This window comes from Branchiostoma lanceolatum, chromosome 13 (genome assembly GCF_035083965.1).
Source record: "Branchiostoma lanceolatum isolate klBraLanc5 chromosome 13, klBraLanc5.hap2, whole genome shotgun sequence".
Lineage (NCBI taxonomy): Eukaryota > Metazoa > Chordata > Leptocardii > Amphioxiformes > Branchiostomatidae > Branchiostoma > Branchiostoma lanceolatum.
Genome location: NC_089734.1, coordinates 10,123,137 through 10,137,938, shown reverse-complemented (window position 1 = coordinate 10,137,938; position 14,802 = coordinate 10,123,137). Strand labels below are relative to the sequence as shown.

At 42.9% G+C, this 14,802-nt stretch overlaps 2 protein-coding genes across 3 annotated transcripts; both read right to left on the bottom strand.

Annotated features, from left to right (window-relative positions):
* Positions 1-97: 97 nt before the first annotated feature.
* LOC136446770 (putative defense protein 3) lies at positions 98-4,101 on the bottom strand. Of its 2 annotated transcripts, none has more exons than XM_066445322.1 (4): positions 3,785-4,101; positions 1,034-1,253; positions 596-666; positions 98-268 (listed from the first exon to the last, which is right to left on the bottom strand). In XM_066445322.1, the coding sequence occupies exons 1-4, from the start codon at positions 3,990-3,992 to the stop codon at positions 234-236; spliced, it is 534 nt and encodes a 177-aa protein (XP_066301419.1). In that variant the 5' UTR covers positions 3,993-4,101; the 3' UTR covers positions 98-233. The 2 variants fall into 2 exon arrangements, with proteins under 2 accessions (XP_066301419.1, XP_066301420.1); XM_066445323.1 differs by lacking the exon at positions 3,785-4,101 and adding an exon at positions 2,514-2,827.
* An 872-nt stretch (positions 4,102-4,973) lies between these two features.
* On the bottom strand, positions 4,974-13,365 carry LOC136447946 (uncharacterized). The gene is made up of 11 exons (XM_066447085.1): positions 13,171-13,365; positions 11,783-11,879; positions 11,209-11,324; positions 10,481-10,694; positions 9,128-9,284; positions 8,907-8,964; positions 8,625-8,750; positions 8,027-8,255; positions 7,505-7,581; positions 5,737-5,873; positions 4,974-5,309 (listed from the first exon to the last, which is right to left on the bottom strand). Exons 1-11 carry the CDS (start codon positions 13,249-13,251, stop codon positions 5,057-5,059), a joined length of 1,545 nt encoding a protein of 514 aa, XP_066303182.1. The 5' UTR covers positions 13,252-13,365; the 3' UTR covers positions 4,974-5,056.
* Positions 13,366-14,802: the final 1,437 nt, after the last annotated feature.

Genomic DNA, 14,802 nt, shown 5'->3' with positions numbered 1-14,802 from the left:
CACAGGACAAGTCGAACATTCGATCATAGATCAAATTATAATCGATATCTGTCTTATCTCGGGAAGACTAACATTGATAAGTAGCATTACAATAAGATACGCAGTGTATCTTATAGTTCATAATAATTCAGCGGGAACAGCCGAAGCGAGAATATCATTGTCAGAGTTCATGTCGATCCCACGATAGTAGCGGATGTGTTGGTGTGGCGCGCCGCCATATGGAGATAAAGGCTTCATACGTGGTTCCCGTTCACCTCCTTCTTGTAGCCTGGTTCAATGTTTAGAAAAACAAATCTTAAACATCGGAAAAGACATTATCAAGTCAATGTTCGGAGTGGTTATAGTATTAGCAAATGTCTTCTCTTTATAGTAGTCAAGATACCCTTTAAATGAAGCACGTCACTACTTTCCATGGATCCAAGCAGAGGTGTGGGCTGGTGACATAAAGAAAACGTGACAAAGTAGAAATCCCGACAATAACGCCTAAAACACGTACGTCAAAACCAGCCAGGGCCCAACCTCTGCTTGGAGAGTAGCGCGTCACAACAAAGGGACATCTTCGTTAGAACATGAGCACAAGAAGAATTTGACTTACCTTGAGCCAGAGTGACCATGGGAGATGTGTTGTTCAACCAGAACATGTTCTTCTCCTGCGCAACGGTGGCACTGCCGAGGACAGTCATGGGGTACAACATATGATTTGATACTTGTGACATAAGTGCCCTGGTGCTTTAGGTATTGTTAACCACGGGCAAAATGTGTAGCGTAGTGCGTACTAGAATTGTGATATCTCATCTAAGACACCGAAGTCATTTGATGAACTTGCACAGCACCAAAACCGATATTCAAGCTAACTTCCCTACGTAATGAGATATTTCAGCAGACTTATCGGTCTCGGAAAGGCAACTGAAAGACAAATATGACCTTACCGTAACCTTTCCGTACAACGTAAAGAGCTATGAAATGCGGTGGAATATTTCAACAGACTTAATGATTTCGGAAAGGCAACTGAAAGACAATTGATGGTACTTACATGAACATGACGTCAGCCCTTGCGTCGGTGGGCGCGGTCCAGGTGAGGGTGATGTTTTGTTTGGCGTTGGGGTTGGCGTGAGTCATGCTGTCGCTGCCGCTGGTACACGTCACGGCTTTGGTGTCAGTGGGCGGGTTGGAGAAGGCGCCGACCGGGGCCGTGTTACCGTTATGGCGCGCCTGCAGCAGGAAACCTTCAAACTGCGGGCCCACGATTTGGACTGGAATATGAGAACGAAACGGTTCAGCTAGACACCGTAGAATATTCTAGTACGCTGAACATTTCTATGTCCCTATTAAAGAAACATGGGAAGTTGGGAACATTTCTTTGTACCCCATCATTTCATTGTTTGTAGGTCGTTAGACTGTTTGGTCAATATGATAACCTACAAAAGTTATGAATAGAGTTTTAGGGAGCATGCATACTGAGAAACGTTTCAGTCATATGGCAAATATCGGTGATTTTAATCACTAGGAGTCTTTACCGTTGTGATATACGACAGTCATAACAGCTTTCGTTCCAACTTCAGGTCACAGACATGTAACTCCTATAGCTACCGCATGCAAAGATGAAAAGTACGATTGAAGATGTCTGGACTATATCTTGTACTTGCGGTTCTCTCCCTGCCATGTATACCAGTGGATTCTACTTAAATGTTTTCTTTAAAATGTCTACATTTTTTTACACAACGTTTACTGTATAGATAGGTACGGATGTATAATATTACTTGATTATAGATTAAACGTTATATTTAACATCATAACCAGTGCATGATAACCTTCGCTGCAACTGTGGAACTTTGAGCTGAATCAAAGTCTTCAAATGTAAACAAGTCTACCTTTAGCCCCCGATTACATAATCAGGTCACCTGACGCGGCTATAATTGGCGGTTCTCCTGGGCCAAGGTAGGGCAAAGTCCTTTTTAAACCTTATAAAGTGCGTTAGAACTACTGTGACATACCGGTCTTTTACACTTGACTGACTAATCTGCTGAGTCACGGCGACTACTGAGATTTTGACAGATGGGGAGGGGGGCACGAGATTGTGTTGGCCTGGGTGCAATCCAGTTTCTACTGGGGCTCCTACACTCGCTATCCTAAATCAATTTTTCAGGGTAGCGAGTGTAGGAGCCCCTGCAGTAATTGGATGACAACCAGGCTAGGATAATTAGCAATGTGCGGTAATACCAGATGTTGACATAAAGCGTCCCTCCCTTGATATGATACGAAAATGGTATGAAAATGTTGGTTTTATTTGCTCAACACTGTTCCCAATCATACCCCAAGGGTTATCTAAAAAAAGACAGAGGGGTTGGGGGAGACATCACGATGTCAGTAGTTCAGTGACAGTACCTGTATCTGTATCTGTATAGCCGGTATAACCGCCCACACCAGCTTGTATCGTACCGTACCCTACTTCAGTCTTACACATACCCAAGTAGTGCAACACTTACTACCAGTGGTCAAACAAGCGTACTTACCCTTGAGTGTGGCTCCCGGGCTATACTGGTTAGACGCGACCATTACCTTGTACGGGCTCGGCGTGGTCTGTGCGTGCACAGTCGTTAGGTTGGCGTACTTATGCCCGGGCATCATAGTCGCACATGCATCCTTAGGAGCACCGTTAGGGTAGGCGTTACACAGAGACAGGGCCCCGACTAACACAAGGACTACAAACATGTTTCTCCTACTTTACGCTAGGATACGGCAAGATATAAGCTATAGCACGGCGCAAAGCTTTGCACTGAAGTTTCGTCCTCAGTTTAGTCGGTATGACCTGGCCTGGGTGTAAGGCTCTAATGGTGTAAGGACAAAGGAAAGTCCACATTTTATCTCATACAGGGTATAAAGGTGTGTATGTGTGTGTGTACACTGTAGAGCATGTGACTAACGTAATATGTTTACTGATGATGTTACTGTGCTACCCTGTGCTACCCTGCAAATTTTGCCCTCGGGCCAAACACGTGAAGTACAAAGGTTTGCGGTGTCCATGGAGTACTGTACTACCATAGAGTACTACCTACTGAACGTTAATGATGCAACAGTCATGACAGTTATGTAATCATCTGACTCCTTTCTTTCTTTCCTGGTGTGCTGTTTGTGCTACATTTATACAGCCATGACGCAACTGTTTGAAGTAAGAGATTCTAGTTGAGATTACTTGTTAATCAGTTAGCTAGTTGATCATGTGAGTAAGGGTGGAAAGGTTACGGGTCGTCTGTATGAAAACATGTTTGCTTTTCGTCTATAGGCTTGCTGCAGAAGCATGGATTTAATTGCACTAATACAGAAAAATGTATCTTAAGTCATTGCAGGTTACGCTTAAATACGTGTTTATAAGTCAACTTTCGACATTTCGAACTTTTCAATATATTTATCATATCTCTCTAAGCTCGCAATGTTTACTTGAAGACTTGCAGTTGCTGCTTTTTGAAGAGAAAAATTAAGTCGTCGAAAGCCCCTCCAAGTCTCTGTATAGCTAGCTAATGATACAAGGAAACCTCGCGAAAGACACACATATCACCCCAAATGTGGATTGAGAACTCTGGATATTTCCTCCCCACTTTCAATGATTATGATTAAGTCTAGTGGTCTCTTAACTCTTTTTTGTAAGAACATACCTGGGTACTTGTCCTAGGAGTTTGGCTGTATAGTTGGATTGTACATGACAACAGGTACATGTTAAGAGGAGATCTAGCCATCTGAACAGACTACAAGTTCGGACTTCTGACACCTATAATATTTTACTTACCCTTGACCATATCTCCTGGCTTGTACTGGTTAGACCCGACAGTGACGGTGTACGGACTTGCGGTGGTCTGGGCGTGCACCCTTGTCAGGTTGAAGTAGATGTGACCAGGCGTCATGGTCACACACGCACCCCTGGGTGCACCGTTCGGGAACGCGCTACACACAGACACGGCACAGACTAACACGAGAACGGCAAGCATGTTTCTCATGGTTTAAGACTCACACGCGTGGGGTAAAGATGTTATGAAGGAAGAGGCTCTACGTCTCACATCTATGGCGTTATACCTTCGAGCTTGACCTGGAATGACCTGGCCAAGGTTAGCATGAAAGTCCACGGATTATCCAAATAAGGGGGCCCGTCAACATGGATCCTTTAAAATGTAGCAAGAAATAGTTTTAAAACCTTTTTTTGTAATAGACATATCAATCAACTATAAAACTAATCATAAACGTGAACTTGTCCTGTTTTCTCCCACTTTTATACTGATCATTCTTTAAATGAAATATCTGCAGATTTTGAAACAGACCCGTACAGCACTTTAATGCCAATATATCCCCTTACGACTTAAGTCTCACCGTGTGAAACTATATCAAGAAAACAATGAAAACATGGGAGGCAGTTACAAGAAATAGTTGCTGTCTGTGTTTTATTATGAAAACATAGTGGGATTAACAACGTTAACAACATTAATGATTTGTAGAAAGACAATCAGGATGGGTTATAATCACGTATTGTAACCTCTAGGCCGAATGTCTTTGGGCGACCAAAAACACAAGGCCGTAGTCGTTGTCAATTATATTCTATCGCAATAGTGACAAAGTCATTATGCATTACATATTTTACACACAGAAATAAACTCAGCTCAAGTAGAGTATCAAAACTTATTTTGTGCTGTTTTTAGGGAGCCATAAAAAATGATAACATCTCAGTTTTTATCATCTCTATGCAACAACCACTAGGTATATAGCTGCCACTTAATAGCACTGAATCGAACAGCACTGAATTGGACAGTACTGAATTGGATAGTACTGAATCGGATAGCACTTTATTCGGACAGCATTAAATCTGGCAACACTTAAATCACTTAACACTGGCGTCACAATCGAACAGCATTGAATCGGTCAGCACTGAATCGGACAGCACTGAATCGGACAGCACTGAATCGGACAGCACTAAATCTAGCAACACTTAATCGGATAGTACTGAATCGGACAGCACTTAATCGGACAGCACCGAATCGGACAGCACTGAATCGGACAGCACTGAGTCCCACTACTGCACGATGGCCGTGATGAGTAGCATGACCAGTGTCAGCACGCTGACTGCTGCCCGGGGAGAACCGTTGTCCAGGTAGGCGGGGTCTGCGGTGTCGCCGTCGTCCGTCTCCAGGTCGAACTGGTTGGTCCCGTCCACGCCCTCGATGGCGGCGAACAGCTCCACCTCCTCGTCATCATCCACCACGGCCTGGCGCCGCTCCCGCCCCAGCAGCTCCCGCAGACGGCTTGGCGGGATGAAGATGTCGAGTCTGGAGCAGAATATAGAGGTTTTAGCAAGGTATCAAGGTGTCGGTTAGCCTCCTTTGCAGGACGTCTAGGAGCGCCGGGTTAATTTTTGGAGGACCGCTGATTCGCTGCCTAGTTTTCCCTTAGTTTTTGCTTCATCCTATGCCTTTGTAATCACATGAAGACAGGAACTGTTGCGCATTCTAAAACCACATCCTTATCTTCTCTGGTGGTTACCAAATCAATCTCCAAGCAGATGTTTGGAGGGACAATTGTACCTTATTCTGTCTCCCCGTTTTGCTGAAACGCTACCCTCTCAACAAACGCAGGGGGTCGGACAACGGTACGATCTTCCCACCAAACACCTGCTTGGAGATACCAATGTATCAAAATCGGGTCCGTCGGAAAAGTATATAATGATGTTTATCCATCTGCTCAAAAGTTACTGACCTCATCTTGTTGGGCCTGGTGCGCAGCCGGAAGTCGTACAGGGCACGGTTGGGGTTCCGGATCCGGATCGACAGGAAGAAGTTGACGCTGCCGACCCTCATCTTCAACTTGAACGTCATGCCACGTCGGATCCGGACCTGTCGGTGACAACATCAAATCTGTTGGTGTGGTTCCACAAACATTGTCACAATACGTTTGTTTTGCCATAAGTGCTCCTAAGATTGACTCCACAAGATGATGCACATATCGGAAGGGCTATAGCTAGTTTCTGACAGTTTGTGCTAGTTTCTCGCACGCCAGAGTCATCCACATGCATAGGCCGGTATCGACACCGGCCTAATGTATTAAAGGCCGCGGGACGACTCTGGCGTGCGAGAATGGTTTTTAATATCTTAAACAAGAGTTCTACGACCTCATACCTTCGCCAAATGATTTTAACCTAAATATGACTAACGTATTAGGAGTGTTTCTCATCAATTATAAATCATACCAGTTGATCGTCTTCACCCAAATAACATAAGTTGTCCAAAGTATGAGCTTAACAAAGAATGTTATGCTAACATTTATCAATTATGCTAATGAGGTCCTTATTAGCAAAATTGATTCAATGGTGTCCACATTCACACAACTTCCAAATGCCACAAGTATGAAATTGCCGTCCGTCATTTACTAGTATGGAATTAAAGTAGTTTCTCATTAATAATGCAAATTAGGCCCACATTTGCATATTTTCTATCTATCAACATTCCTATCTTCCTCGGTTACAAATGTCACACATTTGAATAGTCATATCATGGAACACAGCGGGTTTTTAAAATTACCTCATTAATTATGCAAATAAGAATCTGATTTGCATAATCATCATCCTATCATACAAAGCATCACATAAGCTATCTACATACCAAAAATCATGACCATCCATTAAGCTCACCTTGAGTTATAGTATTTTCTCATTAATTATGCAAATGAGGTCTCATTTGCATAGTTGATATCTATTTACATTACATCCACCCTTCATCAAATACTTATTCAGCAATACGTATCCATACTACATGTACACCATACAGTATGAAGTATACTAATAAATCACCTCTTCCTTCCCGATATAACATGGTTAACTCACCTACCCTGAACACCGTCCTATCCCCATGCTGTGACACACGACTACTGATTGTTCTTCCGTAAGGCAGTGTATATCCAATTTTGGTCTGCTTCCACCAAATTCCACACCACTTTCTGCTATGCTGCTACCTTACTCATACCACTGCCTTGAGTGACAAGCCAATTTGTCTCAGCAACTATTAAGTTTCCTGCCTCCCACATGGCAACTACCACCCCTACGACCCCTACCACTTATCCTTGACCCCTCGAAACAACACCCCCACACATCCCAGCCAGAACATATACTCAAGCATACAATATAACACATTTTTACACTTTTCTCGTTAATTATGCAAAGTACTTCGCCCAAAATCTAATCATCTTGAGATTTCCCACATACACATCAACACACCAAATACGACAACAATCCATCCAGGCCTTCTCGACTTATTCTGTTCACTAACAGACACACAGACAAGCATCAAAACATAGACTTCTTGGCGAAGTCAATAATTAAGAAGGCTGCCTTGCTTCAAATGATATACCGGCTTTCAAAAACTATACAGGAACAGTCAGTTGTTTTGTAGGCATGCTTTATACATCTCTTCCGTTAACGGTGATGACAAAACCCATAGTGCATGGGAAATTGCTCGGAAGTGCCTCCTACCCTGAAGGACAGGAACTGCAGCGTGCCCTGAGGCAGGTCTCCCTGCACGGTTTGTCCCACAGCCACTTCGGCCGGTTCTTTGGGAGAGCAGAAAAAACGTTAGGCCATCAAAAACTGTATTCCGTCCACAAGAGTGACATATATATTTTCCGATGACAAAAACGTCGACATCCGATCTTCAGATAGCCAACTCACATATTTCCCAACTTTAAATCAACGTTACTTAAAACGATTCAAAGTTATATCAATGCAAAACAGGAAATATATAAGCAGTGCATGTCAGTCTGTTTGTGTGTGTGTGTGTTTGTGTGTGTGTGTGTACATGTGTTTGTTGTGTGTGTGTGTGTGTGTGTATGTTTGTGTGTGTTTGTGTGTGTTTGTGTGTGTGTGTGTGTGTGTGTGTCTGTCTGTTTGTGTGTGTGTGTGTGTGTGTGTGTTTGTGTGTGTGTGTGTGTTTGTTTGTGTGTGTGTGTGTGTGTGTGTGTGTGTGTGTGTGTGTGTGTGTGTTAACGTCTTCTGTACCTTTGCACGTCCTTCCCTCCAACGCATCCTTGATGTAGTCGGTGGCGGCGAAGTTGTCCACACCGAAGACGTGCGTGGCGTCGGGGTCGGTGGCGATCTCGTTCAGTTCGCGTCGATTGTAGCCGCTCCCGATACCGATAGCGAAGACGTTTATTCCGGCCTCGTGTGCACGGTCGGCGGGACCCCTGACGGTGTCTGTAGCCTCACCGTCCGTAACAACAATGCCAACCTGTTTTCAAATAGGTGCATGTGTTAAATTTGAAGTGTTTGTGGAAATTTTTAAACCTCAAAGTATACTCCATGCATGGAGAATGTACGCTACAACGCCAAGACCTTTGGTTCAATGCTTCATCTACTCGTACATAGGTCCCCTACATGTATTGAAAAGGAATAGTTTGCTTAGGAGAATAAGATAGCAACCTATAGAAAATAGTATAGAATCATTCCGATTTGGCTCGCTCTGCAATAATCTGAACCACCCGCACCAGTTGCCAGAGAGAACGTTAACTAACCAGGATAGTACCCAGGTGTAAAAGGTTGCTAGTATTTGCTATTTAGAAAGTCTACTACTAGTAATACAACAAAGTCCATAACTTACCTTAGGGATAGCCTGGTACGGAGGCCTCGCGCCGGCCTCCTCAGAGAAGCTGAAGTCTGTCATGTACCGCAAGGCGGCGCCCGTGTACGTCCTGCCTTGAAGGTATGTGATGTTGCTGATAGCTGACTGGATAGGCAAAAAAAAAACACGCAATGAGGTCACTAAAATGTTTCTATAAGATAAGTGAAATATCATCTGGGTCTACATAGGGTAGCTGAAAATCATTTATACAAAGGTAGACATGGTGACGTCACTTCCGGCAGTGAACACCCAAGGTCTTACCTGAACATCCGGTTTGTTGTCATACTCAGTCAGATTGAACTCATTCACGACCTCATTGCTGCAGACGAAAATAGAGAGCAGAGTATGAACACTTTTGTCCAAGGCCTACCCACATTTAGAAAAAAAAAACATTAAACTGCATTAGAAAGGTTTCCAGCTATCATAATAAGACTATAACACTAGTAGCTAAGGATGTGTTGTACATGATTAGAAAAGCATACCTGTACTGTACCACCCCGATACGGGTACGGGATCGGCCTATCTCGAACCCGTCCACTACAGACACTACGAAGTCTTTCACCGTCTCAAAGTTGTCCGCTCCAACACTCCCGGAGCCGTCCAGCACAAACACCATGTCCATTCCGGGGATCTTACACTCTGTCAAGGGGACAGTTTAGAACGGACAGAAGTGAGCGCAACTTTTGTATCTTTAGAGTAGCCTTAAAAAGAGTTCTTCATCTTTATCATTGGTACAAAATAGTAATATTTAAGGCTCATTGTTGATGTTATATGGGAAGAACAGCACTTGCAAAAGAGATATCATATTACTGATTAATGATACATTCTTTACGATTAGCAACCATGCATGGATCCAATATCTATCCGTCGAGTAGCCTTAAGAAAAGTTATTTTGTACAACATAGCAATCTTTAAGGCTCATGTTATGTGGAAAGAATTGTACAATAGATATTATACTACTGATTAATGATACATTCTCTTTGCTATAACGCGCATACGACCAACATTCATAAATCCATTCATAAATCTGGCAACAGGAGCCTTGAAAGGGCATTTGCAAAAACTAGCTTAAAGTTCTTAAGTTCCAGCCTTCATTATTCAAGGGGTATCAAACTAGTTATTCAAACATCTAGACGCCCTGAACTGTCAAGCAAAGTGTATATCTACTTAATCGATGTGTGTGTTGTTTCCATTGTTTTGAACGACGTTTACAACACAGGACGTTAAACAAAAGAAAATGAACCGATCTTGGTGCTCAAACATAATAAATCGTTGTGCTCGCGAAATTAACACATTATTAAGCTAATCGAAATCTACTCTTCAAATCTTTGCGGTCAAAGTACAGAGTGTTAACGTTGCAAACTGTCAGCATTAAAAGGACGATGACGTAGCTGCCGTGACAAAAATGGGCGCGTCTTTTCATTGGACATACCAGGGTTGCTTATACTGAACAATACGCGTTGTACGCACGAGAACTAGGCCGGCCCCGCCTTCAAACCAAACGAACTCCACCTTTTGCAATCAAACTGTAAACTGTTTGGACCACTTTGAACCACGTTGTGGCTTGAATGCCTTCAGTTTAAGCCTTTGTAAACGTAGTTTGCCGCTGTGTTTTTCCCGTTGTACTCTAAAGCGGTAACATAATGAAGAGGTCAAGAAATTTTAAGAAATCACTTAAAGATGTGAAAATTGTAGTCTGGGCGCATGATGCCATACTATTTCGACATACTCGCGCATTCAAAAAATAGTTGGTAAGGGGGGAGTATGGGAGCCCAGGTAAAATATCTAGGATCGGGCTTTGTAAATTTGTTCTTCTTCAAAAATGATTTTCTGACCTGACTCCTGTTCTAGCTCGTTGACAGCGTCGATGTAGGTCTGCATGTTGCCCTGCGTGTTGTAACAGGTGGCCCACAGGTCGGCCTGGAGGTCCAGGCTAAGTGGCAGGTCGGTCTGACAGTCGGCGAACAGAATCCTGGCGGCCAGGGCGCAGTACAGGGGCTTCTCCAGGTCCGACACGTCTACCTGGTCCCAGTCGATCCCCAACTCCACCTGGTGAACCAACGTAAAACATCAGTGCGAGTTATAGTGCGGACACATACATTGTGTAGCCTCTACCAGGATACGTGGATCGCTGGGAAGATAGTAGAAACTGGCCAAATAGAGTGAATAGTATGCTGAGGGAGTCGGCTACGGAGGGACAATACGCGAAACACGAATTTTATGTCGGAGGAGTTTCAAGCAGGCTGTGACAGAACCAACCACCGACAAGGATCGAAAACAACATTTTCTCTAATGCCCTTGGTTAGCGAATGTGACCAGGCCCTAAAGAAATCCTTGTATTTCAAAACTCTACTAATTATCGAAAAGTGTGATTATTTTTTCTGTTATAGATCCCAGGTCATTAACATAAAAGTCGGCAAGCCAATCTATAAATAAGTTCCTAGCTATATATGTATAGTTTGAGTCGCCCTAATATTCAAATCCCCAGTTGCATTTTTTCTTTCAAGAAGTACTTCAAAATTGTTCTTGTGGTTGATGTCTGTTACCATGGAAACACACTCACCAAAATGGCGTCCTTGGTGGACTGACTGGGGGAGACTATCTCAAACATTGTCGGCGTCACGCCCCAGATACAAGTTGTAGTGCCCTCTGCCTCTCCGAACTGGGTCTCCACCCACGCTGAAAGTAAATTAGATTAAGTTAAAAGTTAAACACATGTACATGCGTGGGCATTGATCTCCAAGAAGATATGCAGGTCCCGATTGATTTTTAAGACTCCAAGTTTTGTACTTATTTCTGCGAGCAATGTTATAGTTCTTCACGGATCGTCTTAGCTTTCCAAACATTGATTTGTAATGTCAATTCATTGTGTCCGAGCACAAGAGAAATGTTGTTAAATCATGTGCGTGCAAGGGTCATGGTCGACCAACGAAACTGCTGTGTGATTGGTTGACTAGCGAGTTCTTCTTACAATGTCGAATATTTATGCCTGATTGGTCGACAAACGAGAAGTGCACGTACTTTCAATCTTGTAAAGTGTGTACAGGTATTGCATTTTCTTCGTATCTTATATTTGGAAACCTCGTTTGTAACTGCTTGTAAGCCTTGCTCTAAAAATAGAATGTAACTGAGCTTACCAATCCTGCGCAGCATGCCCGCGTCATCTTGGAAGACCTGAGCCAGATTTATCCTCCCGATACAGGCGTCCACTATGTCTTTCCCCTTCTCACCGGGCTGGAGAATAAAGAGCATCGGATAATTCGATAACAAGTTCCTGTATTCAGAAGCAAGACATACAATCACAGCCGACGTTTCGGTGACTGTCTGTCACCTTCCTCGGGGCAATTCTGACCGGTGTGATTGTATGTCTTGGTTGTGAACATTTTTATTCAATGACTTTCCAACATGATGAAATCATTCGCAGGGTATTGTATGGTCCATTGTATTTGTACCAGACTAACGTATCCTATTATATCCTACCGTCTAACGATGATGTGATATAATTAATTTTACATGAACCAAATGTGAACTGCAGTGAAACAATTCAAGTACTCAAAAAGGATTTGGTGAGAAAGTTGCAATAAAGCTGGTGGGGCAACTTTCTATCGGTACAAGGTTCAGATAATTGTAAATTGAGCGTTCTTTAGATTCACGATCACGGATTTATGTTTTATTAAAAAGGTTACATCGATAGAACGAACGGAAATACATGTTCTGTACATATGTAATTTCGCGTCATTTTGAAATATTGTGAGGTATGAAAAGTGCATTATACTTTTCTAATTATTTGTAATGAGAGAGTACTGTGTTAATCGAAAATAAAGTTTAAAGTATCCAAGATGCACTTATTTGTAAGTTAAAGTTTCTTCGCGTTAGACTTGTTTGTTTGGTTGCCTGGTTTCATCGGACTAGACCGCGCAAAACGCACGTATGGGCATATAGAGGCTAGTCTTCATGATCATACGTCATAGAATTCGTCTTTGCAACAGCAAATAACATTTAGAGTCGGACTGTCGTACAAAAAGCGATTACAAAGACAGAAAAGTCGTCATTCAACTTAGTAAATGTTTGTTTTAAACATATGTGCGCCGTACAAATAACTTGTGACACATGTATAGATGTGCTAAACGAATGGACATAAGTTGAAAAAGGATACACTGTCGACGTCACGTATACATGTAACGTTATACCGACAAAGTTTTCCTTTAAAATGTCTTTTATACAGGCATTAGGTACGGAGTATAGCGCCAAGTTAATGATACACATGTAGTAAAAAAGCTGCGTGTACAATAGATATAATTGCTGACCCGGCAAAATAGCTATACGTATATACTCTTAATTTCGAGATTTCATTTTCGACGTAACGTTGTCTAAATCGTCGAGAAAACAAAAAGAAGCTGAAAACTGCTAGCTAACAGAAGACTGAAAAGATGCACTCGTCAAGTTTGAAACTTCTCAGATCTTGGCGTTTCGCTCATTACTCGAATTTCTAACGGCAGAAACTTGCTGCTGACGGTAACGTTACCTGTAGGGTGAGGTCCACCGGCGTGTCGTCTGCCCAAACGGACACCAACAGACACACAGACATGATCAGCAACCACCGCATGTCTGGGCGAGTCCTCTTCAACTTTTCTCCGCCTAGAAAGTAGACGAGACGACGGCTGGGTCCGTTAAAACGGTACGTGAGCGCAGCTACCGCTTAAATACTCGCCACGTTAGCAACACGACAACACATACCCCTGCAGTCATTGGTCTCTGGGTGTCGCCCAGAAAGTGCCAAAGGTCTTAAAGACCTTATGATGATGAAACACACGTCGCTAGGTTGTTAGCGCTATTTGATGGTTTGTCCAGCACGTTTTGATGTACCATTATCGTTGATAGTCTTCAACCCCCTACGTCAGACATTTTATGATCCCAAAGACAGATACGCGTGTCAAAGAGGGTACTGAGAATGGGAAATCCCATTCACAATCAGGGGAGATAATAGTTGTACTACTTCGAAAGACAAGTACGTTATGTTTGTTAGTCCATAGAATTGATATCGCCATGGATTGTGTTTGTATAAGTTATTATGCAAAGCTCTTTATGATTATCTTATAACGTATGTATGAAATGCGCATATTTTGAGTCGACTTCAGATCAAAGAGGTTTAAATCATTGACCACCTTGTTCAAATACATGCTTAAAGACTGATTAGGGCAAATACCTGTAAAACTAACGCAAAGTAAACTGTACATTCTACAGACGTCTCTAACTTTGCGTGGGTTATAAAACGAACCCCGGAAGACCAGACCGAACTGTAAAGAAACGGACTACGCCTTAATTGACAGCTTAGTTGTTAAGAAAACGACGCTGGTGCTTTTGACAACACGTGCCTATATTGAACTCAACGGACAGATACGTGTAGGCCTCTTGAGTCTGGAAATTAATCAGCAAATATTGAACTAGAACAAGTTCGAACTTGTAAGTTAGTCTTTGTGTCTGTCATGTTAAACACACATCCTGGGCGTGGTTGTCACTTGTAACGTCAAGGGAACTTCCCGCCTTTTGCCCACGCATGAACACACTCTCATGCATGCGCGTTACCTCTGAGGGGGCACAACCGTGACGGTGAGAGTCAGAAATTGTCACGACGTTTACCCCAAACATCTGCTTGGAGATTACGGTAACACTTTCTTGTACAGACCTGTACCTCCATCGACTTGTAGTGTCGTCCATCCAGGCGACATTGACCTCTATCAAACAATGTCACCAGCCATGGCAAAGGGGGCTAGGTGACAATCAGTAACGGAGAGAAAGAGGTATTTACACATACAAATGTACACTGTTACTTGAAAAAACATAGCAAGTTATGATTTATTCAGGCAAAGGTTCTCCTTTCGCAACTACTCTCCAAGCAGAGGTGCCGCTCCGGCTGTTTTTTTTTTGGCGTGTTTAGGCGTTTTTATCGGGCTTTCTTTTTTGTCCCGCTTTCTTTATGCCGCAAAGCCGGGGCCGAACCTCTGCTAGCTTGGAGACTGGTATTTCGCAACCTCCCTGTTACTCGAACAATGGTATGGTCTCCGCCTAATAATAACGCGCCTATACACTTTTCATGATACTTGGGACTCTTTGAAAACATTATTGAATCCAGATCCGCCTACAGATGATTGTATAG